The sequence below is a fragment of the Dermacentor andersoni genome, chromosome 2 (assembly GCF_023375885.2).
Source record: "Dermacentor andersoni chromosome 2, qqDerAnde1_hic_scaffold, whole genome shotgun sequence".
Classification (NCBI taxonomy): domain Eukaryota; kingdom Metazoa; phylum Arthropoda; class Arachnida; order Ixodida; family Ixodidae; genus Dermacentor; species Dermacentor andersoni.
In genome coordinates, this window is record NC_092815.1 from 110,337,653 (window position 1) to 110,365,443 (window position 27,791).

Sequence of the window (27,791 nt, forward strand, 5' to 3'; positions counted from 1 at the left end):
CGTCGACGATACTAAAGCCAATATACAAGGAGAAGATTGAAGCAAGCTTCGTGGACGCCGCCGCATAGCGAAAGGGCAAGGCTTTTGCGGTTTCCGTCGTGGACACGCTGGGCAAAGTCGTCAACTGTGTCTCGGTCCGGACGACGGACCCCGAGGTGGCCGAGCAAGTGGACATTGCACTCGCCATGCAAGACGGTCGGAGAGACAGGGTGTATAGCGATTCGACAGCGGCCGTCAGGGCATTCCAGAAAGGCCGGGTAGCCCGGCAGGTAGCTCAAATTCTGGAAGGCGCCAAACACGGCGACAACTCCACACACTCCATCCTTTGTTTCCCTGCCCACGTCGGGGCGATCGAGGAGGTTCCTTTGAGCCTCAACGAGTCTGCCCACGAGGCTGCGCGTGGCTTTACCGCGATGCCCTCGGATAGGGCGACTCTCTCCCCGGACACAGAGCCACTCCCATAACGCACAATGAAATTACTAAATTCTTTTACTTAGAGAGAAGTGTTTTCCCACCGCCTCATTCCAAGCTATGCAGGCCGCAGGCGGTCAGGCTCAGACTCCTGCAAAGTATACTCCTACCCGAATCCGGCGTCCCTTAACAGCATATATCCTGACATTTACCCGTATTGTTCTTGCGTGGCCTGTGGTGAGGCTGCTACTTTGTCTCACATGCTCTGGGAGTGCGGGTCGTTGTGCTCGAAGTTCACCAAGGAAGAGTGGGACGCGCTCCGGCGAAGTCCCGTCTTTGAGGACCAAATCCTGGCCGTCCAGCGCGCCCGCGATCGGGCCGGCAAGCTATACCTGTCAGTCCCGTTGTGGGATTAGCCGGGTGCGCGTTTTAGCGCGTTTTGCTGGACTCTATAATGTTGGCGTGCCTATATATATCAGCAGCAGTAGCCTGGCTACGCCTACTGCAGGGCAAAGGCCTCTCCCATACTTCTCCAACTACCCCGGTCATGTGCTAATTGTGGCCATGTTGTCCCTGCAAACTGAATCTCATCCGCCCACCTAACTTTCTGCCGCCTCCTGCTACGCTTCCCTTTTCTTGGAATCCAATCCGTAACCATTAATGACCTGCTGTAATGCAGTGATTTGGGCTTGTTGGTATGACATCGTGAGGCTTATAGCGCGTGAAAACACGAGGACGAAAGGAAGACGTGACACGTGTGTGTCACGTCTTCCTGTCGTCCTCGTCTTTTCACGCGCTGTAAGCATCACCTTAATGACCATCGGTTATCTTCCCTCCTCATTACATACCCTGCCCATGCCCATTTCTTGATTTCAACTAAGACGTCATTAACTCGCGTTTGTTCCCTCACCCAATCTGCTCTCTTCTTATCCCTTAATGTTACACCCATAATTCTTTCCATAGCTCATTGTGTCGTCCTCAATTTAAGTGGAACCTTTTTCGTAAGCCTCCAGGTTTCTGCCCCGTAGGTGAGTACTGGCAAGACACAGCTGTTATACACTTTTCTCTTGAGGGATAATGGCAACCTGCTGTTCATGATCTGAGAATGCCTGCCAAACGCACGCGAGCCCATTCTTATTCTTGTGATTATTTCAGTCTCATGATCCGGATCCGCGGTCACTGTCTGACCTAAGTAGTATTCCCTTACCACTTCCAGTGCCTCGCTACCTATCGTTAACTGCTGTTTTCTTCCGAGACTGTTAAACATTACTTTAGTTTTCTGCAGATTAAGTTTTAGACCCACCCTTCTGCTTTGCCTGTCCAGGTCCGTGAGCATGCATTGCAATTGGTCCCCTGAGTTACTATAAGCAAGGCAATATCATAAGCGAATCGCAAGTTACCAAGGTATTCTCCATTAACTTTTATACCAATTTTTTCCAATCCCGGTCTCTGAATATCTCCTGTAAGCACGCTGTGAATAGCATTGGAGAGATATCTCCCTGCCTGACGCCCTTCTTTATTGGGATTTTGTTGCATTCTTTATGGAGGACTATGGTGGCTGTGGAGCCGCTATGGATATCTTTCAGTATTTTTACATACGGCTCGTCTACACCCTGATTACGCAATGCCTGCATGACTGCTGAGGTTTCGACTGCATCACACGCTTTCTCGTAATCAAGGAAAACTATATATAAGGGTTGGTTATATTCCGCACATTTCTCTATCACCTGATTAATAGTGTGAATATGGTCTATTGTTGAGTAGCCTTTACGGAATCCTGCCTGGTCCTTAGGTTGACAGAAGTCTAAGGTGTTCCTGATTCTATTTGCGATTACCTTAGCAAATACTTTGTAGGCAACGGACAGTAAGCTGATCGGTTTATAATTTCTCAAGTCTTTGGCGTCCCCTTTCTTATGGATTAAGATTATGTTGGCGTTCTTCCAACATTCCGGAACGCTCGAAGTCATGAGGCATTGCGTATACAGGGTGGCCAGTTTTTCTAGAACAATCTGCCCACCAACCTTCAACAAATCTGCTGTTACCTGATCCTCCCCAGCTGCCTTCCCTCTGTGCATAGCTCCCAAGGCTTTCTTTACTTCTTCCGGCGTTACTTGTGGGACGTCAAAATCCTTTAGACTATTCCTCTTCCATTATCGTCGTGGGTGCCAATGGTACTGTATAGAACTCTATAGAACTCCTCAGCCACTTGAACTATCTTATCCATATTAGCAATAATATTGCCGGCTTTGTCTTTTAACGCATACATCTAATTCTTGCCTATTCCCAGTTTCTTCTTCACTGCTTTTAGGCTTCCTCCGTTCCCGAGAGCATGCTCAATTCTGTCCATATTATACTTCTATATATAAGCTATCTTAAGCTTGTTGATTAACTTGGAAAGTTCTGCCAGTTCTGTTCTAGCTGTAGGGTTAGAGGCTTTCATGCATTGGCGTTTCTTAATCAGATCTTTCGTCTCCTGCGATAGCTTACCGGTACCCTGTCTAACGAAGTTACCACCGACTTCTATTGCACACTCCTTAATGATGCCCATATGATTGTTGTTCATAGCTTCAACACTAAGATATATATATAAGCGGATACTCAGAAGTAACAGTAACCGGAATTATTTTTAAAAAGCTATGCATTTATTTCTTTTTTACAGCACAGCATTATCATCTTGAAGGTACTCTCCATTACGCTTAATACCTTAGTCCAATCCGCGATTCCATTCTTCGAAACACTTTTCAACCTCTCGGTTCTGACGGCCTATTATCTCCTATCTCCTTTATTCCCTCACCACTTCTACGTCGTGAAATCCCTGTCCTTTAATATCATTCTTCATCCGAGGAAACAAAAAGAAGTTGCTTGGGGCGAGGTCAGGCCGATTTCTCTAACGTCCTGCGTCGGCAAGGTCATGGAGCGCGCCGTCCTCAACAGGCTCAACGGCTACCTCGAAGACAACGAAGTTTACACGTACAACATGATTGGCACTTTCCCCTCATTGTTTTTATTGCAACGAACCTGAAACTATGCAACATTTTTTTGTAGAGTGTCGTAGGGTTCGACGTGCACAGAAAACGACTTCCAGAAGGTCCCCTTCGCCAACTTGGTTTGGACATTACGCTCCCTGATACTGTCTCTTGGGGCGTCGGCACTAGGACACTGCAATGGGAAAGTATTTTATGCCATATTTAATTTTGTAAGTGAAACAAAGAAACTGCCATGTTAATTTAATTGTTTTACTTTCCTCAATATGAACACAAAGAATATTAACTTCAAATAAAAAAATACAGCCTGAAGATTGATAATAACGATTAGTATACATTCAATATCATTTATAAATTACAAAATTCTATTTAAGTATTCTTCCCTTCTAACCTACTGCCGCCCGATTCATGGCCGATCCTCCACAGTGGGTTGAGCCATATCCATAGGCACCAAACCAAACTGCGCTGGACTCTCGACGCAGGATGCCATGAAACTAATCGAGCGTCATATCGTGGACGGCCGTTCCAGAGACGTCAAGGCTCTGCTCGGTCTGGACCTCGACAAGGCTTTCGACAACGTGCTCCACACCTTCATCGTCAAGAGCATTTCCGACCTGGGTCTCGGTTCCAGATTCCATAGCTATACGTCAGCTCTTTTCCAACGGACAGGAAGGCCAAGCTTCGCATTGGAGAGTTCCACTCCGAAGATGTGCGCCTCATAGGACGCGGCGCTCCTCAGCGCATTGTCATTTCCCCAACACTGTTTAACATCTGTATGACTGGTGTTTCCGAGAGGTCGGCAGGCGTCGAGGACGTCAAGCACAGCCTCTACGCCGACGACATCACCATCAGGTGCTCCGGTGGCTGCGAGAGCAGAGTCGAAGCCATGCAGGAGGCGATCGACGTGATCGAGGAGTATCTCCGCCCCACCGGACTTCGATGCTGCCCCGCTGAGTCGGAGCTTCTGCTTTACAGAAAAGGGAAAGGAGGCATACCCAAAGATTGGAAGCCAAAAGCAGCATCAGTCTTCGACCTTGTGACGGTGGGGTGATACCTAGGGTCGACATCATTTGGGTCCTAAATTTGCAGTTGTCGCGGTCGATTCCAGCGGCAAGATTTCCCATAGCGCCTCGATTCGCACGTCAGACCCCGAAGTCGCCGAGCAAGCCGCCCTCTCCCTGCTATAGACGGTCGGGGGTCCGAGATCTACAGCGATTCCAAAACGGCAGTTAGGGCTTTTCAGAAGGGTTGCATCGCCGAGCAAGCTGCTCGCCTTCTTAGCGTATCTAGTCCATCTGCTCTCACGCATCATTCGATTCACTGGTTTCCCGCTCAGGTGTCGGCCGAGGGGGCTCCCCCGAACCTCAATGAGTCTGCTCACGAGGCTGCGCGCGAGCTCACCGACCGCGCTTTTTCTGTAAGGAGCGCCGATTCCCCTCCCCCCTATGACCACAGAGACGCTCCCGCTACTCACAACGAGGTTACGAAATTCTTCTACATGTCTATAGAAGGATCTTTCCATCCCCTCACCCCAAGTTTAATAGGGCGCAAGCTGTTCCTCTTTTAGACTCTTACGGACCGGGCACATATCCGTGTCTGGCCGGTCTGGCCGTTCTACACGAAGTTTACCCCGACGTATTTCGTGACTACGCCTACCAGTCCTGCGGGCAGACCCCCACTCTAGCACATATGCTCTGAGAGTGGGGGTCGAGATACCCCAGGTTCAGCAAGGAGGAGCGGGATTCGCTTATACGTAGCTCCGCTCTATGCAAGCAAATCCTGGCTGACCAGCGTGCCCGCGACCGGGCCGGTGGGCTAGACCTACCGGGCCCGACGTGGGACTAGCCGGGTGCGCGACGAGTTCGCGTCCTCGCCGGACCCACAATAAAGTTCTTTCGCTCACTCATCTAACCTCGCTCCGTGCGATTTTTTTTTTGCTTCCTCGGTTGAAGAATGGCATAAGAGGACTGTGATTTCACGACGTAGAAGAGGTGGAGGCGAAAAAACGAGAGAGGAGATATTAGAACATATCAGAACAGACGAGTTTGCAAAATGTTTCGAAGAGAATCGCAGATTGGGCGAAGGTATCACATGTAATTGAGAATACCTTCAAGGTGATAAGGTAGTTTTGTAAAAAAATAACAGAGCCTTTTAAAAATAATTCCGGTTACTTTTGGGTACCCGCTCGTATATATATATATGTGTGTGTGTGTGTGCGTGCGCGCGTGTGTGTGTGTGTGTGTGTGTGTGCGTGTGCGTGTGTGCGTGCGCGCGCGCGCGCGTGTGTGTGTGTGTGTGGGGGGGGGGACGAATGAATTACACGGTACTTGGCTTCATTGACTGTTGGCTTTATACGATTGTGATTAACAAAAATCGAGCCCCTCAGTTCCCCTTTCTCTCTTGTTCATATATATATATATATATATATATATATATATATATATATATATATATATATATATATATATATATATATGTATGTATATACGTTGCATACTAGCGGGACGTGTTCAGTGTTGTGATTTATAAGCTGCAAAGAGGGGAGCGCCGGGCGAAGACGCGCACAGCCGCAGCTTCCATGAAACATCGCGCATTTTACAGCGCCTTCCTGTAACATTTATCCCATGTGTGTCTGTGCAATATTGCACGCAGTAGGGCGTAAAGCGTCGGTTATTTCTCTGTCATTTTCATATCATGGCGATATTAGAGTGAAACCTATAAAACTTTTCGCGATCTAGCTGGTTTAGGGATGGTCGATTAATTTTTTTTTCGATTAACGATTAATCACTCATCACCTTAGCCTTTAATCGATAAATCGCTTTCGATGCAGGGTTTTTCATCGATTAATTGATTAACCGAAATTTTTACCGGGCACTTTTCAAAGGTTGAAATAAAGGTATCTAGTTTTGTAGGATCCTGTTTTAATGTTTGAGAGGAGGAACCAAGTTAGAAATACAAGTGTATAAAGTCTGGTGGTAATTAATTAATTCAAGTATCCTAAAGGCCCGGGCAGGCATTACATAGGGGGGAACAACAGTAAGCCCAAAGCAACGCACCACTACGATGTGTACAGAAGTCGTTGGCCGTTAACGACTTCTGTTAACAGAAATTTGTCCAACGTTGTTGTTAAAGACTAAATAGAGTTGGCACTAGTGGCCTTTGAAGAGATAACGAATACGTGTTATACTATGGAAATGGACAGTTAAACAAGAAATAAGAAGAATAGCAAAAGTGAAAGGTTAAGTACAACTAAAATATGCCAGAAACGGCAATATGCACGGGGGAAAGTAAAATTACTCGTTTAGAATTTTAAGCCGCATGTTCCTTTTCATAGACGGTATAGATTTGCTGGAATCGACACGAACTCCACCGCTATGTCAACATACATGTTTCATAGCAGCGCGCATGCTTTGCCACGTCTTTAGTGGACGGGGGGGGGGGGGGGGGGGGGGGGGTAGTGGCACGACGATCAACGGCTGGGTTGCTGTGGCATGCCTTGGCATTTCACGCCTCCGGCTTCGGGCGGCGTGGTAGCGTGCGCGGTCAACACCCTCCAGAGGTGCTGGTGCGGTGCGGGGGGAAGAGAGGGGAAGCGCTCGGCTCGGTATCACTCGGAAAAACAGTCGACAGTCGCCCTACCACAGCCGCACAATCACTCCTCGTGCACCGCCATTCTAGTACGATTTCAAGATTTTTCGCCCAATGCCCGCCAAACTTTCAAAAACGATTAATCGAACCTGACTAATGGATTACGTTTATTGAATGATGGATGGATGGAAACAACTTTATTCTGAATCCGGCAAATTTGACGACCCGGGCTCAGGTCTCCCATGAGGGGACTTCGAGGCCTTGCCTCGTCGCCGCCTCTCGGGCTTGCTGGACAGCCCACTCTTGTGTCTTGAGGTTGGAGCTGCGCAGAGCGGCTCCAACCTTTTTCCTTGCCAAGCACAAATCCAACGGCAATTACTTTATTGAATGAAAGGTGCACATCGATGAAGATTAATCGTTTTGCGGAACGCTTTTAACCAATTAATCGATTTAATCGTTCATCGATGTTAACAACCCTAAGACGGCTCGTTCTCTCTCTCTCCACCTCTCTGTTGTTCTTTTTTTTTTTTTGTGTACACGAAAGAAAACTGTAAAATGATAGCTTTTTTCGCCCTGGTTTATTGCAGAAATTTCTTGGAGTGTACGTGCACACATCTGAGATGCTTAACTAAACAATTTGCGGGAAAGACTTTTCCATTATTCGCTCGTCAATTGGCAGGGTGTATATGAACAGAAGTAACTATACGACATACATTCATATGGCACTAATTGAGCTTACCGAGCTCCTTCAAATAACCATAGCGCCCCCCCCCCCCCCCCCCCCCCCATATCCTCGTATCATCAGCTTACGTACTTGTTCACAATGGTGGCCCAGAACAGTTTAATTTAATCATCGACGATTAAACGGAACGGGACAGAACATCAGGGTGATGATCATCAGCTCGACGCTCTGTCCAGTTTAGTTTCTAAACGAAATGACACCAGGGTCCTTCAATATTTTTGAAGGACCCTGCTACCAGTATGCAGCGACTGGCACCTGTGAAATTCTCAGGCTGCCCTATGTATGTATGTGTGTATGTATGTATGTATGTATGTATGTATGTATGTATGTATGTATGTATGTATGTATGTATGTATGTATGTATGTATGTATGTATGTATGTATGTATGTATGTATGTATGTATGTATGTATGTATGTATGTATGTATGTATGTATGGGTGGATGGGTGGATGGGTGGATGGGTGGATGGATGGATGGATGGATGGATGGATGGAAGTGGCGCTGCGGAAACTCCCTGCCGAAGTAATTACCGCTGCTCGAGGCGATACAGAATTTCCTTGTGTGTGTTGAAACAAATCACTAAGACATTCAGTTGTGCCTCGGCCAATTACGAGCATCACGAGCACGACGCAGAAGAAGAAGAATGACGCAAAGCGGGGAGCATTGCATTGGCGGAATCGTCTTTTTCGCGGACAGGCCACGGCATTTCCCAGGGAGGCCACCGGGACCTCTCGAACGGGGCAGAGACCACTCCGATTCTCAAAGCGGATGCGCACGGGACTCGCAAGAGGAACCCGCTCGGAGCACCCAAGCCCCTTCTTCCTGCTCGCTGCCCGTGCGGGAGGCAGGCCATACCCGCGGTGACCACAGCACCGTTCGCGACCGGGCAGTTTCGAACGCCAGGCAGTCGGCGCTGCTCTGCGAAGAGGACCCGAGCGGTAAGTGCAGTCTCCTCGCTTTATTACAGCGAACCTGTTCATGGCCGGTGCTCCGTGACCGTCAACAAATATGTGTGTGCAAAAACTCAGCTCCCGAATTTGATGCAAACTCAGTTCATCCTATGCAAAAGCGTATACGTATCATCACTTGGGCGAGCATTTTCAGTATATAGATTAGTTATCAATAGGCACCATTTTCAAGATCAGTAGACTCTCAGGTAGATATTTTTTTTTTGCTTGCGGGGCGCGCGTGCGGCTTCCGGCGGCGAGCCTCTACTTGTTGCGGGCGACTTTAACGCGCCCCACGGAGCCTGGGGCTACACCCGAGAAACACCCAAGGGCAAACACCTTTGGGAAGACTCGCAAGACCAAAGGCTTGCACTGATCGCGAATCCCGCCGATCCTACACGCAGAGGGAACAGCGTGAGTGCCGATACGTTACCAGACCTTGCGTTTGTTTCAAATGTAACAACAGCGCACTGGCAAAATACCCAGGAAGATTTGGGGAGCGACCATGCGCTGATCGAGATCACGATAGGCACGGGCCCGAGCGGTCGTGGTACTAACCCTGAGGGCAAAGGTCGTCAGCTCAAACTCGTGAAGTGGGACACGTTCCGCAAGAAGCGAAAAGAAGCGGGGCGAGGCGACGAGCCGATTACGGACATAGACGAGTGGAGTGAGACGCTCAGAAGGGACGTAGGCGCAGCAACGAGCGACGTTCCGCCCGAGGCGAACCTCGAAATAATTGACAGCAGGCTCCTACACATGTGGGAAGCAAAGCGAGCCCTCCTAAAGAGATGGAAATGCCAAAGACATAATAAGGCGTTGCGCAAACGCATAGCACAGTTAGACAGAGGCATTGAAGAACACGCGCTTCAGGTATGCAGGGCACAATGGGAAGACACGTGCAACGGCCTCGAGAGGCAGATGACCGGAGCGAGCGCTTGGCGCCTTTTTAGACACCTATTAGATCCGGAGGAGACTCGGGCCGCTCAAGGCCATAAGACTCGTAGACTCGTAAGAGATTATAAAGGCGATAACTTCCTCGACGCAATACGTGACCGTTACTTTAAGAAGGCCGAAAGCATCCAGCACGCCGAGTACGACGGCGTCACAAACGAGAAACTGGACGCGGAATTTAGCGAATCGGAAATTCGGTTAGTCTTGTTCGAACTCAACACTCGATCGGCGCCCGGCCCGGACCGCGTTACCAACAAGACTCTCCGAAACCTAGACGACGAGTCAATCTCCCGACTCGCGGCCTACGTCAATGAGTGCTGGCGAGAGGGTTCCCTTCCCAAAGCGTGGAAACGAGCCCGCGTTATCATGATTCCTAAACCTGGCAAGCAAGTTACGCTCGATAATCTAAGGCCGATTTCGCTTACGTCTTGCGTCGGGAAAGTCATGGAACACGCAGTTCTCACCCGCGTGACCGACTTTCTCGAAGATCATGACGCGTTCCCGCACACCATGCTAGGATTCCGCCGCAACCTCTCAGCACAGGACGTATTGCTTCAGCTTAAACACCAGATCGTTGACGACACTACCAGCTCCACTAAGGCAATTCTAGGCTTAGATATTAAAAAGGCGTTTGACAATGTTAAGCAAGAAGCGATCTTAAAAACAATTAGAACATTAGGACTAGGCCAAAGAATGTATAATTACGTTAGAGATTTCCTCACGGGTAGGCGCGCATGCATCGTCGTCGGCGACGAGGAATCACCGGAATTTGAGACGGGTCCGTGCGGCACGCCGCAAGGGTCCGTCATATCACCATTACTATTTAATTTAGTTCTACTCGGTCTACCCGAGAAATTAACAGAAATAGAAGGATTACATCACAGTCTCTACGCGGATGACATCACCCTCTGGGTTCCCGGAGGAGGATGTGACGGTCACGTCGAGCGAACGCTACAGGAAGGAGTAGATGCGGTTCAGAATTACTTGCGTGGAACGGGCCTCGAGTGCTCGGCAACCAAGTCCGAACTCTTACTCTACAAACCCACAAGGAGAGGTCGTAAAACCCTGCGCGAAGAGGAACGGGAATATTCCAAAATACGCATTACATTGGCAGATGGTACTCCCGTACCGCACGTAGAGAAAATTAGAATCCTAGGGTTACACCTGCAGGCAAACGGCCATAACGGAGAGACGGTACGAATACTTCGTCGTTCGGTAGATGACACGATCCGACTCTTGCGTCGCATCACGAATAGACGCAATGGTATGCGTGAAGAGTGCGCGATCCGTCTCGTACAGGCGTACGCGATAAGCCGCATAACGTATGTTGCCCCCTACCTGAGGTGGATCGGGTCCGAAAAAAACAAGGTCGAATGCATGATCCGAAAGGCTTTCAAGAGGGCGGTCGGCGTTCCACTCAACGCGAGCACCGACAAGTTTCTAGAGCTCGTAGTTCACAACTCCCTCAACGAGTTAATCGAGGCGCACGACATTGCGCAATACGAACGATTATCAAGGTCAAAGGCAGGTCGATGCATCCTCGAGTCGCTCAGCATCGCGTACCACACTCAGCATGGAGAAAAGACGGCGGTTCCCGCCTCTGTTCGCGACCGCCTGATCATCCCGCCGCTTCCCAAAAACATGCACCCGACGCACCACGCAGGGAGGCGCAACAAACGAGCAAGCGACCTTCAGAAGAAGTTTGGTAACAGCAACGAGGCGGTGTACGTAGACGCGGCGCGATATGGAGGAGGGAGAAGCGCGCACGCGATAGCGGTTGTAGACCGCTCGGGTAGGTGCCTCGCGAGCGCCACGGTGACCACGGGACACACGGAGGCGGCCGAAGAAGCCGCGATAGCCCTAGCACTCGTCGCGGTGCCGAACGCTGCGATCGTGATCAGCGACTCGCAGGCGGCAATCCGCGGCTTCGCGCGTGGTCGTGTCTCGCGGGAAGCGGCCCGCATACTCCAAATTTCTGACGACGGCGACTCGCCCTCGCAACCCCAAAATTCTACGGTCTTCCTCCTCTGGACCCCGGCACACACCGATGTTCCGCTCGCGGGAAACGAGGCGGCCCACGCCACGGCTCGAGGTCTCACACGCCGAGCCGCCGCTGATTATGTGGCCGCCTCCGCCCCCGAGAGCGGGGCATCGGATCTGCCGGATCGGGACACTACAACAGAAACACAGCAACAAGAAACACACTGGGCGTGGGGCGATCGCCTAACCACGTTCAGAGACCTCACCCAACACTACAGACTTGAAAGACGCACATTCCCGCCACCGCACGATAAATTGAACAGGAACGAGGCCGTAACATTACGCTTGCTACAGACACACACCTACCCTAGCCCCGCTATCTTACACCACTGCTATCCGAGTCTGTATCCAACAGACGCGTGTAAAACATGCGGACACAGAGCAACGCTGCGACACATGCTCTGGGAGTGTGCCGGCAACAACGGTAATCAAAGCAGCTCCGTTGGCGACGCGTCCAGAATCGCGGCTGTTGCCAGAGTAGGAGAAGGCTCGAGCTCCGTTCTTCCCGACGCCGCCCCGGATGCGGGAGCCGCCGGGGACCTTCTCCGTAGGCGTCGCCGCCGCTGGGAGGCGGCTATCAGAAGTTCAGAGCTGGCAGACCAGCTCTGGGCCGTCCGGCAAGCCAAAGATGCCGCTCGAGTCCAAGAACTTCGAGCCGTCACCTGAGGCCACCAAATCAAGAACTGCCGGACTATTCTTTACTGAAGTTTCTTCTTCTTCTTCTTGCTTACAGGGTACGAGTCATTGCTTAAGGAGGTATGAGCCATTCATTGTCTTTCGCGGCGGACAAATTTCTCGTTGGGTAGGCATTGAAATGCTTACGCATTTAATAACAGATTTGATACGAGAATGTGTGTGCGTACCTATCGTCACGATGACCACCGATCAGGACAATCAATGTGTTCGTACCTTTGTTAAAAATTCTGTGTCACCTCTGTGTCGTGTGCTAAACAGCTTCGCTGGTCATCCACCTTCACAGAGCGGAATGGCTCATTTTTTTTTTAATTTCTTTTTCCTTGCCGAGCACAAATCCAACGGCAACTTTTTTTGGCCCAAGCTTGTCCGAGCTTACAGCTACCAAGTAAGTCAGGTTTAGAGACTGACTTCGACTTCGCGTTCGAGCGCCAGTGTTTGGCTGTGGTTGGGCTGGCATATGAAAACAACCTAATAATGAGCAGCGAAAGCCACGGCACGATATACATACAAGCAGGACGGACCCGTTGACTATTAACTAATTTTTATTCGCAGCCGCACAGTATACAGAATGTTTCAAGAAATGTGCCCGAAATTCCTTAAAAATAAGAAAGATGAGATAACCGAGTTCCTACTTGATTGCTTTTACCATAGAGTTGTAGATCTGAAAATGAGTCGATAAAGTACTTCAACAAGTAATTATGAAAATTACACAAATTACCCTTTTAAGCAAAATAGCCATATGCGATTGATCCGTAATGGAAGACTTTAGGCGCGCCATTCGAGGAGCTCAGAACCGCTTTCAGAAATGCAAAAAGTTAACGCTGGTAAATTTTACAGTGGAATGAATTCCGGCCAATTTCACGCAGAAAAGCGATACCGAAAAGCCGAAGAGCACAGCTGGGACGCTCTTTGTAGACGCCCATGAGTGACGTGACTGTTTGCGCCTCACCATAGGGCGAACATGAAGCATCCGAGATCGCGATCAATTGATAAGAACGCTCGCTTGGTGCTACCGCCCATCTCCGAGGCACAATCAAACCATTCCCTCGTGGGCTTCTCACATGGCCGTCTACAAAGAGCGCGTGAGTTACGCTCTTCAGTTACTCAGTTTCGCTTTCCTGTGCGAAGTTAGCCGGAATTGATTACGCTGTAAAAAATTAGTAGCGTTAGCGTTTCCGCACTTCCGTTTCCCTCCGTACGCGCCAGCAGGCCCCAGCCCTGGCCGGCCGCGCCCAAGAGCGCCCAGCCGAGGCTCGAACCACCACTCCCGCTCACGAGTCCCCTTGTCCTCCACTTCTTCGACGGCTGGCTCCGATGCCGGTGTTCGCATACTGCCCCTCCTCTGCGAAGGCGATGACGGCAATGGCCCACGGCTGCTTGCAGCGACGGCACCGCACCCCCGGCGACGGGCAAACCTTGCAGACTGCTGCACCGAACGAGGATCGGCGGAGCATCAGGCAACGTCCGAGTCACCAAGGTCTTCCAGGAACCCGAAGGCCCTAAAGTGGAAAGGAGGAAATTGCATGAACACACATTTCAGAAAACAAAAGGAGGAAATTTTGGCATCGAGGTTATTGCTTTTGTGGAGCAACTAGCCTGCCACCAGCATTCGTTCCTATGGGGTGTAACTGCGAGAGGATGAACTGTTACACCCTATGCGGTTACTCCTTCAAGGATTAGCGGTTTCTCTTTTCCGATGCTCCTCAAGAGAGCAACGGCTATTCTTATAGATGAACCTCGAAGAAGCTATTAATGACATTAACCATTTATACGACCATGAAAAAATTAGAGCTAAAAAAAAAAGCATGAAAACCGCCCCAGAGTAGGATTCCAGGGAAGACGCGGGGAAGGCAGGAGATGGAAATTCAAGACGATGAGCCAAACGAGAACAAGGTAAAAGCTGGAGCCAACGTTTCGACAAATGGACTTTTCTTTTTCAAGGCGACATATGCTTTCCTCGGCGTAGTATATATAGGTGGGGTTCTTCTAAAGGGGAGAGGAGGTAAAGCGGGTGGGTGCGGCAACGACCGAAGGTGTTCATAACTCACATCTTCACGTTCAGGAGTCAAATACTCCGATCAGACAGCTTTTTTTTTCTTACATGATATTTATTACAATGAACGAAATGGTGTATCTACAGGAATTAGTTACAATATTATGAGCACCAGATGGTAATAAGAAATGACAGGTTGACAATCAGTACATACATACAAAGCAAGACCTTCCTTGATCAACAATCCGGCTCACATTCATTTTGATCGTAAATGTCCAAGTGCATAATCATCTAAGAGAAATGTGCTCTTAGGAAAATATTCTTTCTGCATTTCGATATTATATACGAGTTATCCATCAGCTATGCACGCCTATTAGCAAAAAAAGAAATCGAATGGTACGTCATCACTCGGAAGGACAAGATATCGGATACTGTGAGATTTTAGATCAGTCTTCCCGTGCTATGAAAAAAATATTTGCTTTCCCTTTCTGATTGACATTGTGCTAATTGGTTTCTTGAGTGTTTTATGTATAATTATATTAAGTCGGTTTCATATTGTGCTTGTATATATATAAAACTTTTTTCGTGTTCATATTACTCTGTTGGACCTAAACTGTTTCTACTTAGAAAGTTGTACAATGATTCTTGCATTTATTGCAGGTATGTTTGTAATATAGGCTATGTATGTCTAATCCACGCTATTGATATGTGTGTATACTATATTTTATGATATGCTACATTACCGTTGAGCAATGTATGGGTGACAGGGCCTTAGTCAGGCAGACAATGTTCTGCCTTTAGCCTTGCCATCCAAGACCTTCACGGTGTCTAAATCAACGCTGAATAAATAAATAAAAATTCTTTGGAGAACACAGAGAATAAAATGGCATCATCACAGGCAATAAGCCAGTGCTCAATAGTTTCAGGAGCATTACAAAGACGACAGTTAAGTGACGAAACAAAAATATTATTTTTCCGAAGCCATGTTCCAAATGAAAGGTTTCAGTGTGAAAAGTGTACAAAAAAAAGTTTTTGTGGACGGGGGACTGGCATTTGGCGCACTCTTGCAAGTACATCATATCCTGGTAATCTTACGTTTATTGATCGATAAAACTGCGGCGGGAACAACATCGATATCAAATCATTTGGAAAGATTTCTTCCGCGACACGGTGAGCGAATAACCTTTTGAAAAAAACGAGCAGCGAGAAAAGCAACAGAAAAATAAACCTCATGCATGACCCCACTTTCTTTCCCCTCAAGACCACGACAGCTCGACTTGACGAGCACTGGGAACATCTTATCTCAACGTGGGTGCGGCAATACAGAAGAGACTCGGAACTTCGTGTGTGCTACGCGGAGAGTCTAGCGTCGCGTGTACTTTAATCCATATGGAACCGCAGAAGGAAAGCTGCGCGATTATTCCTAGGACGATTATATATCCTGAGACACATAACGTGAGGTACGTGAAGCGCAAACGGGGAAAATGTGGCGCGAGAAGACACGGAAACGCTACTACTTCATAGACACGATGGCAGTCGCGGGGAAACTGGATAAATTCAAGTTCGAGGCACGGTACGGTACGTTTCTGCTATTTCTGAAAAAAGTAAACACCATGCAAAATATGCCAAGCGGACAGCTTACGCAGGGCGTGCAGAAGCAGAGCCGCATTAATTATATGTAAAGCGCACCGCAGGGTCTATAGGCGACACTACGGAAGTGGTCACACGCCAAATGATCACTTCTGTGCCGCAGCGCTAGCTTTGCGGCTATGGCATCGCTCGAGGTCGTGGATTTGACCCCGACCACGGCAGCCGAATTTCAACGGGGGTGAAAAAAAAAAGAACGTCGGTTCACTTAGATTTAGGGACACGTTAAGGAACCCCTCGGGGTCAAAATTAGTCCGGAGTCCGCCACTACGGCGTGCCTCATAATCCGATTGTGGTTTTTGGCACGTACTGCCCCGTAATTCAATTAAAGTTCAATACTTCTGCCGCGACGCGATGTTCCATGCGACGTAGTGACGATGCTCAACCCTCTCAGAGGTTAAGAAATATGGCACACAACAGCGCCCTCAAGCAAACACCTCTCTCCATACGTGTTCCGTGAACAACACAGACAAATTCCAGCAGTGGTGCTATTGGACTAGACGTTGAAGAAATTGAACATTCGCCCTCAACATCGCCGCTAATTATCGCCAGTCAGAGCAAAAAAAAAAAAAAAAACAGCACAGAAAGCTTCGCCTACATCGATTCCCACAGTGCGTGGAATCCGCGTAATTTTTTTTTTATGCATGACTCTCCTTTTCCCCGGCACTTTTCACGCTAACTCTTCAACAATAGCCACGTACGGCCTCCGTTCATCGACTGTTGACCTGTGTCTGCGTCGCACATTTCGGTGCGTATATGTTCATAATAGCCGACGTTGTCTGTCCCACCCATGGATTCGAGTATACCTGTCACGACTTAGACGTCTTCATGCGACGTCGTCACCCTATCGACATCCTGGCCCGCTTTTCCAACTCAAGCCTGTATACTCTGCGACCCCGGGCCCACGCCCGCTCATCCCGAGTTCTCCTTTTGCGAACATGCTCGCCGAGTTCTGCGCGGATCTCGCGAAGTCCTGCAACCTTACCCAGCCGCAATGCTGTGAGCCTGTGACCCATTACATCGTTACACGACGACGCACCTGACGCAGCCCGTCCTCGTTGCCTATTTGGTGAACAATTGGAAATAGCCAAGCGATAATTTCACCACGTGCTGCAGCTGGGAATAGTATATGTCCATCATGTGGGCCTCGCCACTGCATCTAGCACCAAAGAAGGACCAGGGAGACTGCGGCGCCCATGCGGGAACTACCGCGACCTCGATCAACGTTCACACTGCACGACAGCTACACACCCGTTACCTAACATCCATGATTTTATACGCATAACCTGGCTGGCTACACTATATTTATTAGCGTGAACCTTGTTAAAGCATACCGTCAAATGCCCGTGGACCCCGCAGACATTCCTAAAACGGCCATCACGTACGCGTTTGGCCTCTTTAAATACGTGTGGTTGCCTTCTGGATTCTCGCAACGCGGCTCAAACTTTCCAGCGCTTCATTGCAGAGGTGACGCACGGCCTCCCAAGTGTACTCGCCTATGCACGGAGGAAATTCTTGTCGCGAGTGCGTGCTACTCCATCAGACCACGAGCGCCACCTGCATACTTTATTCCAACGCCTGCAGCAATATGCGGCCTCGTCGCGCATGCCCTGGAGAAATGTGTGTTCGGGGCTTCGGAGCTGGAGTTCTTAGGCCATCGCATCTCTTCGTTGGGAATCCGTCCTGTCGCCTCGCGTTCAAACAGCGAAGGATTTTCCGCAGCCGACAACAACTCGCAAGTTTCGAAATTTCTTGGGGCTCGTCAGTTCCATTGTATATCTACGGGCCTTTCTTGCCTCACTGTGCGGAACTCCTACAGCCACTCATCGACCTTCTTCGTAATGCGAGCAGCCCGTTTGCGACAAATCTATGGACTTCGCGAGCCACGGTCACTTTCGCGGCCGCAAAACAAGCCGTCGCAGACGCGGTGCTTCTCACTCACTATATGTATATATATATATATATATATTTCGACCACTTGGTTCTTTAACATGTATCTAATGTATGGTGAACGAGCGGACTTTTTTTTTCGTGTGTGTTTTGTTTTCTTCCATTCAACCCCCATCAAAATGCGACCGCCGCTGCCGGTATCGAACTCCCGACCTCGTGCTCACCAGCGCAACGCTAGCGCGGCGGGTTGTGAATTAAGCCGGAGCGCCCCTTTAAGTGCCTCTCATAGAGCAACGTCTGGAACGTAGCAATGTTGCTAGAACAAGCCGTTTCTAGTAACGTTGTCTCATAGCTCATGAGCTGCCTCGGGACGTTGCACGTCATAATATTATTTCATTTATATTTCCACGAGCGTAATATCAATTTTTATTTAATAGTCCTTTAGTTCTGCCGTAAGGGGCGCGAGAAACTGTGCTTACGTAAGCTGCAAACATCAGATTCACGTCGTCTGCGTACCTCTCACACAGGCAGTCTATAGATTGTCGTTCAGGTCGATTGCACGGAACTTTCCATCCGGGTCACAAAGCGCAAGTCAAACGTGCTTTGAAACGGTCACCGCGTGGCAATCCGCTTGACCTGTATGAAGAGTTCAATCTACTTTAATCCTAACACCCTCGAAGGCAGCTTAAGAAAACAATTTAGTCACGTCACAAAACGCATTCTTTTCATGCGCACATCGACAGCTGCAGGACTGTACATGGTTCTTGAGCGTGCCGGCGTACCTGAGAGCTTGCCACATGAAACGTCAGAGAGATAGAGAAATCCAGGGAGCGTACGAACTCTGGAAGTTCCAACTATACACGGGGCTTCTTGTCGAGAAGCGCGCATCAAAGACGTACCACGTGACTGCCAACGCTCTCGAGCAGCGCTCGGCTTGCGTTACTCGTATACGCTTGAAACAGAATAGTGTGTTTGGGTTCTGTGCGGAGGACTGCCTCGACATTCGATGCTCGCTTACGTACCCAGTATACAGTCACGGTAGCAAGTTGCAGCTGATGAAAGAAACGAAGGTGGACACGGCCGGCTGTGGCGCAGCTTACGGGGACACTGTATCTCAATGCTTAAAAACAGCCCTATACCGACACAGGACAAAGAGAGAGAGAGAGCCCGGGACACACACGACACTGTGTGTGTCCCCACTCTCTTTCTTTGGCCTGTGTCGGTAGCGCTAATAATAAGTAATATGAAAAACCATAAACTCGCCCAAGTTACCATTCTTTTACACTATATATTTCGACTGCGATGACCATCTGGCTACCCCCAACGCCCTCCCTTTTAAATTATTTCCTCAATGGCCGAAACGGGCTTCAATTACGTTTTTTTTTTAAGGTGACAAAATCAGCTCGAACACACAGGACAGCCACAAGGAAGAGGCGAGACAAGTACTGGCGCTGACTAACAACCACTTTATTCTTCTGACACCACGTAAGCTTAACCGCGTGTGCGCATGCATAACAAAACATATAACTGATACGCATGTCACGCCGGGGCCAGTTACCGGAGTCGCGAACACGTGAAATTGCATTCGGCTTAAGGAACTTCAATGTTATATGTACCAACTAACCCCAATCGAAGTTTTATTTAATTATGGGGTTTTGGGCCGACAGAACCGTAAAATCTGTTTTAATTATTTGGTTCGAGACAGCAACAGCGCTTCGGAACGGGACACACGCATCAGACGACACGTACGAGCGCTCTCTCGCCCGCCGTGTGTAATATAGTCCGTTTCTATGTCATATTTTCTGACGAATCGTTTGTTTATTTCTCCACCTAAGTATATGGACCGATCGGCCCCAGATTATCGCTGTTCTCACTCGCGTGCTCTCAAAGGAGGGAAGCCAGACCCAGACACCGAGGCGCCTTGAGCAATAGTATACGCTTGTCCGACATATACACGTCCCAAGAAAAAGCGCGAGCCACACAAGCATCGTATGACCGATTTATGTATTTTATCGTCCTCGGACACATTAAAACGTGATGACTCTGGTTTGCGAAAACAGCGTGCTTGTTGATTCGGTTTGTAAACTGCACGTGTTACAACTTCACGGCTTTGAGTTCTGATAATGGATGAGTAGAGTCGCAGTACGTTCGTACTGTAAGCATGCACGAAACTCTTGCATGTGTCATACCCAATTATCGCTTCAGCGCGCAAAGAACATCGTTCTCTATACCGCACTGAGCACACTCGGCAACTGTCCGATTTTGAAAACAATTTTTCGGACCTTGAGTCGAGCACGGCATGCGGGATAGACGATGGAGCTCGTTAGGTGCGCAGCTCATCACGTGTTCGTAAACTATTTCTTCTTCCAGGTATTTCATTCTACTGTGATATAGCAGTTATAGAAGCTCTAAACTGCGTTTGTCGTGTCCTTCCGCATGCCCAGCTGTTTCAGGCATGCGATGGCTCGTATACACTTTACCTACACACACGCTCGGTTCATGCACACATATGCGCCAGCATTTTGTAACATACGTAACGTGAACACTCAACCCAGCAGTAATTTTATATGAACGTAACCGCAAGAAGCGAATATCGATTACTCCTATGGGTGGAAAGCGCAAAAGGAACACGTAAAAGCACAAGAAGATGGTACGACCGTAAACGCGTGCTCTCCATTCGAGCTTTTCCCGAGCAACTGGCCCGGTTCTCTACAGTGCTGAGACATAAATTACTCGGCAGGAAAGTAAGCCCGCAAAAATCTGGAAGAATATAAAGTGATACGCGTATATGATGGAAGAAATAAAGAGAGATTTAGTAAGGGTGAACCAAACGTCGACGCTAAAGGAGGCAAGGTCATCGTACATGGTGGTTCAAATTATTCGGTGATTAAATGTTGGTTATATGTCTCTATACTGTCTCTTTTTCGTGTTTATAATTCACTCGTTTTGTATCTTATCCGTAGCGTATTTGACGTGCAATTGCGCCGACCTTGTATTCTTTGGCGTCGGCACTCGGTCGACCCTTTCTTTTCTTGACCTAGAGGCTAGGTGGAACGATTAGTGTAGGCTATGGTTCAATGTGGCTAATATTGAACTACGTTGGCGCTAATTACGGCCGTACCGCCAATGTTACCTACTGTGCGACTAATTATCGTTTCTTGTGGACGCCGGCCCAGCTACCTTCCAGACTGCATTGCCTCGCGCGACCACTGCTTACTGCAAGCGAACTTGCTCCATTTCTTGAAGTGTGCCGTACGGTGGCTTTACCTCAAGATGGCCATATATACGGCGGTGCACCCTGTACAGGGGTATAGCGCAATGTTAATTTTTTACCATAATGGCGCTAATTATGCCCGTAATGCTAATTTTAACCACACTAATTCTCGCTTCTTATCTCGTTGAGACCTTCATTTTGATACACATTACGACTCGCTACGAGACTCTGAAAGCGCGAAAGGACCTTTTCTTTGTCTGGAAGTGGTTACAGGATACCTAGATCCCAGATACGCCAGACCCATGCGAAAACCATGTCTCAATAAATAAATAAATAAATAAATAAATAAATAAATAAATAAATAAATAAATAAGCGGGAACATGACGTCAGTCAGCTAGCCTCCAGAAAGGCAACCTCTTCTGAGGCTACCACTCCTTCCTTTTTGGGCTTATATGCGCGCTGACTCTGTGGAAGTAGGCCCTTCACGGTAGCCGCGTATTTTCAATGCATTGTTCGGTGTGCGGTAGCTCTTATATAGTGACGACCTTGTCACGATCTACATTCATCTACCGGTCTCCGCTCTACTTTCTCCCATATCCTCTCAGTGCGTTCGGCTGATAGAAATTACCATGATCATTTCCTTTGCATTTTTATGACTAGACTTGGTTTTACGTGCTTATTACTATACTGACTGAAATTGTAATTTTCTTGGCTGAACTTATACAAAACGAACGAGAAGAATGCGGTAGCTCAGCACTCGATGTAAAACAACGAAATAGGATTAATGGTATATACATGTTTTTTTGTTTATGCGTTACAGTTAAGCTATCCTATAGAGCAGACCCTTGTCATACGGGTACTTCTTGCCCGCACCTGCTGGTTCCGAAACAGATTGCAAATACGTTCTCGCTGTAAAATTTCGTAAGATAACCTCTTTGAAGTTTGAAGTTCTTTGAAGTGACCAACAAATCGTATACTGAACAACTCACAAAACAAATGTTCACACGAGATCGCAAACGAGATCTCACTGTCGTGGCACATACGACGAGCGTAGCTGTGGCGAATGTAAGCTGCTGCGACTGAAATGCCGCAGGCGCCATGACACCCGCCCCGCCGGACCCACCGCGGAGCAGACCACACTCCGTGCCGCCGAGCGAGCTGAGCACGTGTCAGGCGTGCCTGACCATCGTCGTGTTGGCGCTGCTCGTGGCTGCGCTGTGCCTGGCCACTCTGCGACTGCTGCGCTCCGTCGACAGGGAGGCTGCTCCGCCGCTGCCGTCGCGGGCCGACGCTCAGAGCGGGGGGAGCCTTCACTTTCCGCCGGACGGCAAGGGCGCGCCGTTGTACAAAGGTTGAGGACGCGCCCCTGAAGAGAACGCTATACCCAGGGTGCCTGCATGCCCACGCCTGCAGAAAAAAACTTTGGCATTGGATAGTGGGTTCATTTTGAGACTGTCTAGACAGAGCCGGCAGTAAAGACGAGGAGAGAAACACGTATATACGACAACGACCAGAGCCCACTTTATTTCGAACAGAGTGTACCAAACTTCCAGCGTAGCAGACTTTCGGCATATCCTTGTTGTGCGTCTTCCTTTCTGCGGCCGCGTGTTTTTTACACGCGGTCCTGCTCCCATGCCAGTGACCGCGATGCAAGCCTCATCTCCCCTCGATCGCCTAACTTCCCGCCTTCACAGAGCTTTAAAGGAAACGCGAAGTTCTTGACGACGAATTTTCCTGCATGTTCGTGTGTTTTCTTTTTCGGTGCAATGTCGAAGAGGAGTAGAGGCGAACGAAGGCTAATACAAGAGAGTTTGAACGTCGCGAAAAATTATGCTCATGAAAGCGAGCTGCGCGTCGGTCGAAGTAAGCATTAAAGTTGCAATATAATTTTATAGATTCTTCAACGAAGCAACGATCATATCTCTTACTTTATGGGACACCTTCTGCGCTGCACCGGTGACTACAAGTGACTCTCAAGAAGCGTAGGTGACTCCTTTTCCGCATAGTCGCCACAATGTGGCACTGGAGTGGAGGCTACAGCTATTCGGGGCGAGGACTTACGGAGTCACCATCTGTCGGAAGCGCCTCCCTTGCGTAGTATGAGGGGTCACGCGGCGCGCTCCTCATAAGTTTCGCTTACGGCGCTCAATAAAAACACCACGCGGCAGCTCTCCTGGACATTTATGAAAGTACTCTCAAAACGAGGGAAGTTTTTGACTGTCGATATAATAATCTTGGGCAAATTGAAAGCACAGAATCGTTTACAGACGCTATCTCTTTACTGAATACGTACAGTGAACACCATTGCGCGCGATCGCCGCGATGGAATCTCCCTAACCGCCTTCTTGCGTGAAAGGTAGGCAAACGCTGAGAGTAAACTATGTGAAATATGTTCTCATAGTGGGTTGGCTGTATAACCAAATGGAGCATAACAGAATGAAACCTCAATGCAGCGATTGCACAGGTTCACAGCGACCGACTGCGTGTCTGCATGCATGTCCGCGCACAATGTTTTGCTTTCGCTGTGAGCGCATTTTCGCACCGTGCCGTGAGCTTTAGGCCGCAGCATATGAGAATTTGACAGTACACAAGCAACCATTGTTGCGTGGACGCGATCAGAACTGTTCAAAAATAATTCCGTTACAGAGACTTCGACGCCTACGGCGACTGTGATGTGCCGTTGCGACGATTCCATCTTTTCTTGTCTTCTAAAGTCTTGGACATTTCAATATTAGTTCTCAAGTTGCGTCGCACTGTATGTTTATCCGTCTTCTCAGCGTGCGATTTCCTTCTGCTTGATTTTCGTAATCCAGTGCATTAATTCATAACATAAACATGACCATATGCCATGCTTTTTTAATGTGCGTCTTACCGCTCCCTCTCCGTTCTAGTGAACTTGCCAGCATCTAGCATCAACAACTTCATAGACCAAGCCGTCATGACATTAGCCGGGCAGCGGGCGCAGGCGAGCGTCTCAGTGCGCGTTTTCTGCTACTCACCGAACATCGCGCAGGCCCGGCGCCGTAGAAGAAATCTTCCTCGCATCTGCGCTTGCTGCATACCTGAATTGTAGCCGATGGCTGTTTGCCGGTTCTATGTTTCGCGAGCCAAACTTCACGCAGCTCCTTGTCCCGCGGCTACGTGTGAATAAGGCCGACACCGGGCTCCGTAGCGTACGTCCGGCACTGCGGCACCGAGCAGTAGCCTACCATGCTGCACGCCTCCAAAGGCAGCCACTATCTAGTATAGTACTTTCAAATGTTGTCAAGCAGACACCCAAGGCGGTAAAGCCTCACCACTTAATCAGAACCGCAGCGCAGGTGGGACTTTAAACTTTAGTTTTCAGTTCGCTTCGGCGCTTCCGAAGCAGCCAACGCGGCTGCTGTCTCCACGTGATCCCTCATTTCACGTCACGCCGACGGTGGCGCGAGCTTTTCCAGTGGTGGAGCTCGCCCCCAATAGCATCAGCTAATCAGCAACACCACCATGCGAATTCACGCACGTCCATCATCATCTGGTCAGTGTCGTGCGCCAGAGCAATCCCCGTAGTGTCTACTTTAGTGCCACATTATGTTTACATGAACCTGATAAAGTCGTGTCGATGCGGCTTGTCGTGTCGAAAACCGGTCGTCGGGTTCATGTAAACGCTAGCGGGTCCGGCCGAGCAAGCGTCGAGGCGAGTAGTTAGGTCAACCCACTTGCAGTGGGTTGGCTGAATCGCCAAATCCGCTTGGCAATATGCATCTGAAAGCGGTCCGATCGAGCTGGTCAACCCGACTTCCGACTCGATTCGCTCACGCCGAATTCGTGTAACCGAATTGCTATTTTTGTCAAGCTGAGCATAAAGCATGCTCCGACAGCCCTTATCTGTCATGACACCTTCGTGCGTTTTGTGGATCAAAGAGATCGCGCATACTGAGGCGCTATCTGCAGAAGAGGAATTGAAGAGCGGAGTTTGTGTAAAGCGGTCTAATAATTAAGTTTGTGACTGCAGCGTGGTACTACTCAGACATGCTGAATTGTGCCAAACCGGCGTAGTCTGTGTAGTAGAAGCCCTTGTAGAGCTAGCAACGTCACACAAGTAGACCCTGTGCACGAACGCCGTCCTGATTTAATTGTGTGGAGCTTGGTACATGTTACGGCTCAAAGAGCAAGAGCATTGCATACGTAACCTCTACGTACTGCACGTGCGGTGTAATAACCTCCTTTCATCGGTTTCACTCTTCAAGGGTTTATGTTGTTGTTGCTTCAAAATTTGCGTCTCCATCATCACTGATTTTTCTCATTCCGGGCAGGAAGATAATCACCGTCGGCGTGATCTTTTCCTCCGTTCATAAAACAAATCGTTTGGTCAGAATAACCACCATCTTTACCGTATACATCATTACTGAACATATACTTTCAATTTATTCGGCACTTCTCATTTCCAGTGTCGCTCTATAGCTCTTCGTCTTCTGACATGCGCAGCAAGCTTTAATAAAGGGACTTTAAAGGAAAATATTAAGTAGAGCTAGATCGATAGAGTATTCGATAGATATCTTATCATCGTTTTCTCAGTGCCAATATATCACGTTGTTGCTCAGAAAATCTCAAACCGAAGATCCCACTGCTGCTGCTCAATTTGAACCACCCGCGCCAAAACGCACGAGTTGGCGTAATCTGCACATGACCTCCGGCTGCGGTTGCTCTGCTTGCATGAGTCGCTCTGTGGCTTCGCTTGGGTTCAAAATACCGCCTCAGTGGTTGCGAATTGAGAAAGCGATGCGGCTCGCAGAGGCGGAGAATGGCAGCCGCTCTCTGTGAATCAGCCAGATGACGTCACTTATGAGAGGTACTACAGTACACAACAGGTGGCGCCACTCCAATTTACCGTTTTCGTCATTTTATCGCTTAAGAGGAAGCTTTAGCTCGGGTGCTCCTATCTAAATACACGTAAAAGGAGAATTCGTTTTTCTCGGCAACCACTGCACCAAATTTGACGGGGTTTGTTGCATTTAAAAGAAAACTTAAAATCTAGTGACCGTTGGTTTCGAATTTTTGATTTAGGTCGTCAATGTTTTATTAAAAATTGGCAAAAATCGCAAATTTTCAGAAAACGAAACTATCAACTTTACAACTCCGTAACTCGGCAAGAAAAGATGATATCGCAATTCTGTGGATTGTACCTAATAGCACATCTAAAGCGGACAAATTTAACATCTTACACATGAATCTCAAAAAATTTATTAATATGTAATTACAACTTTTGCAGAACCCTCGTAAACAACGTAACAAACTCACGTAAAATGTAAAATGACATATGAAATTTATCCGCTTTGAATGATCTAATGGATGCCATTTACAGAACCGCGATATCTGTTCTTGATGCAGAGCTATTAGTTTGTAAACTTCGTGCTTTTATTTTATTTTCAAACTTCTGAATTTTTGAAAATATTTTTAACAAAATTCAAGCCCTAAATCAAAATTCCGCTTCCAACAGTCACTAGAATTTAACTTTCTCTCTCAAATGCAACAAATTTCATTGAAATCGGTCCAGGGGTTATCTCAGAAAAACGTGTTTGCGTTTTTACATGTATTTGAATAGGCCGCGTCGGAGTTGGGCCCGAGCTAAAGCTTCCTCTTAAGGAAGCTCTGTTCTCGTCACGAATAACGAATTCGTTATTATAGAAGCCTAATCTTTCAATCTATCTCGACTTAATATTTCCCTTAAGTGTCCCTTTGGCAACAGTAAATGATTGCAATCTGGAGCAATTTTATCTGTTCTGCTTATCGCGGACCACGAAAAAGACTGTAATTGGCGAGATCATCGATGGTCTCTAAGACTGCGACCGCAAAAGCTTGAGAAACCCTGCTGGCGCCTGTTGACTGATTGGTTGACAGATTGTTTTTTCTCAGGATTGGTGCGTGAGCGTGTTGATTCAAGTATGCTCACATATATGTTTATATTTCCCCATCCATCTCCACCTCATGCATATCATTATTTAAAGTAGCCTTCTGTCAAATTATAACCTAACGTGAAAATGTGGATAAACGTGGTTGTCAAACTCTCTTGATCATCTGCTGGATCTATCAACGAGGCACACGCTTAATTTTGGGGCTTGCCTTCTAGTGTTGCGTGTATGCTTCATCACCACGCACTTGCGCGCCTCAGTCTATGCAGGTGGCCTTTGAAAAAAAAAAAGAAAGAAAGAGAAGAAAAAAACAGAAGAGAAAGCAAGCTAAAGAAAACAAAAAAACTAACGACGAAAGAAATCGAACAGGTTGCCAATTTGTTTCTGTCCCGAGGGCCAGGAAGTGCTTTGCGGACCAGGAAATGTACGATGTACGCAAGTACAAAGCCCGGCACCGCCCTCGTCACATAAAGCACAGCTCCCATTCGTAAGATAAGCGCGGAAGGACAGGACTGCAGCGCGTCAATTATCTCGCGTTTAGATTTCGGCAATCGGAGGCACAGGAGCCAAACGGTGAGTTCAGTCACCTGCGCACGACCCTCACGTGACATTGTCCGCTGCAAAATTTGGGAACGACCACACATGCAGCACATATATAAGCAGCCTGCAGTTAAAGCGATCGGCAAGTTTTGGGAACCAAAATCGTTCACGCAACAACGGCCATGGCAGCTTCTGCCCAGGTTCGTGCATTCGATCTCTTCATCCTTTTGTACAAATGCATTCATACGTGTGCTG

The 27,791-nt window shown here is 48.3% G+C and overlaps 1 protein-coding gene across 1 annotated transcript in view; it reads left to right on the forward strand.

The window, feature by feature from the left end:
* Nucleotides 1–27,718: 27,718 nt before the first annotated feature.
* The window catches only part of LOC126541221 (arylsulfatase B-like), a 28,773-nt gene continuing 28,700 nt past the window's right edge, over nucleotides 27,719–27,791 (forward strand). Inside the window, exon 1 of the mRNA XM_055076635.1 lies at nucleotides 27,719–27,736. Within this exon, the coding sequence (XP_054932610.1) occupies nucleotides 27,719–27,736 (18 nt within the window). The remainder of the gene's footprint in view (nucleotides 27,737–27,791) is intronic.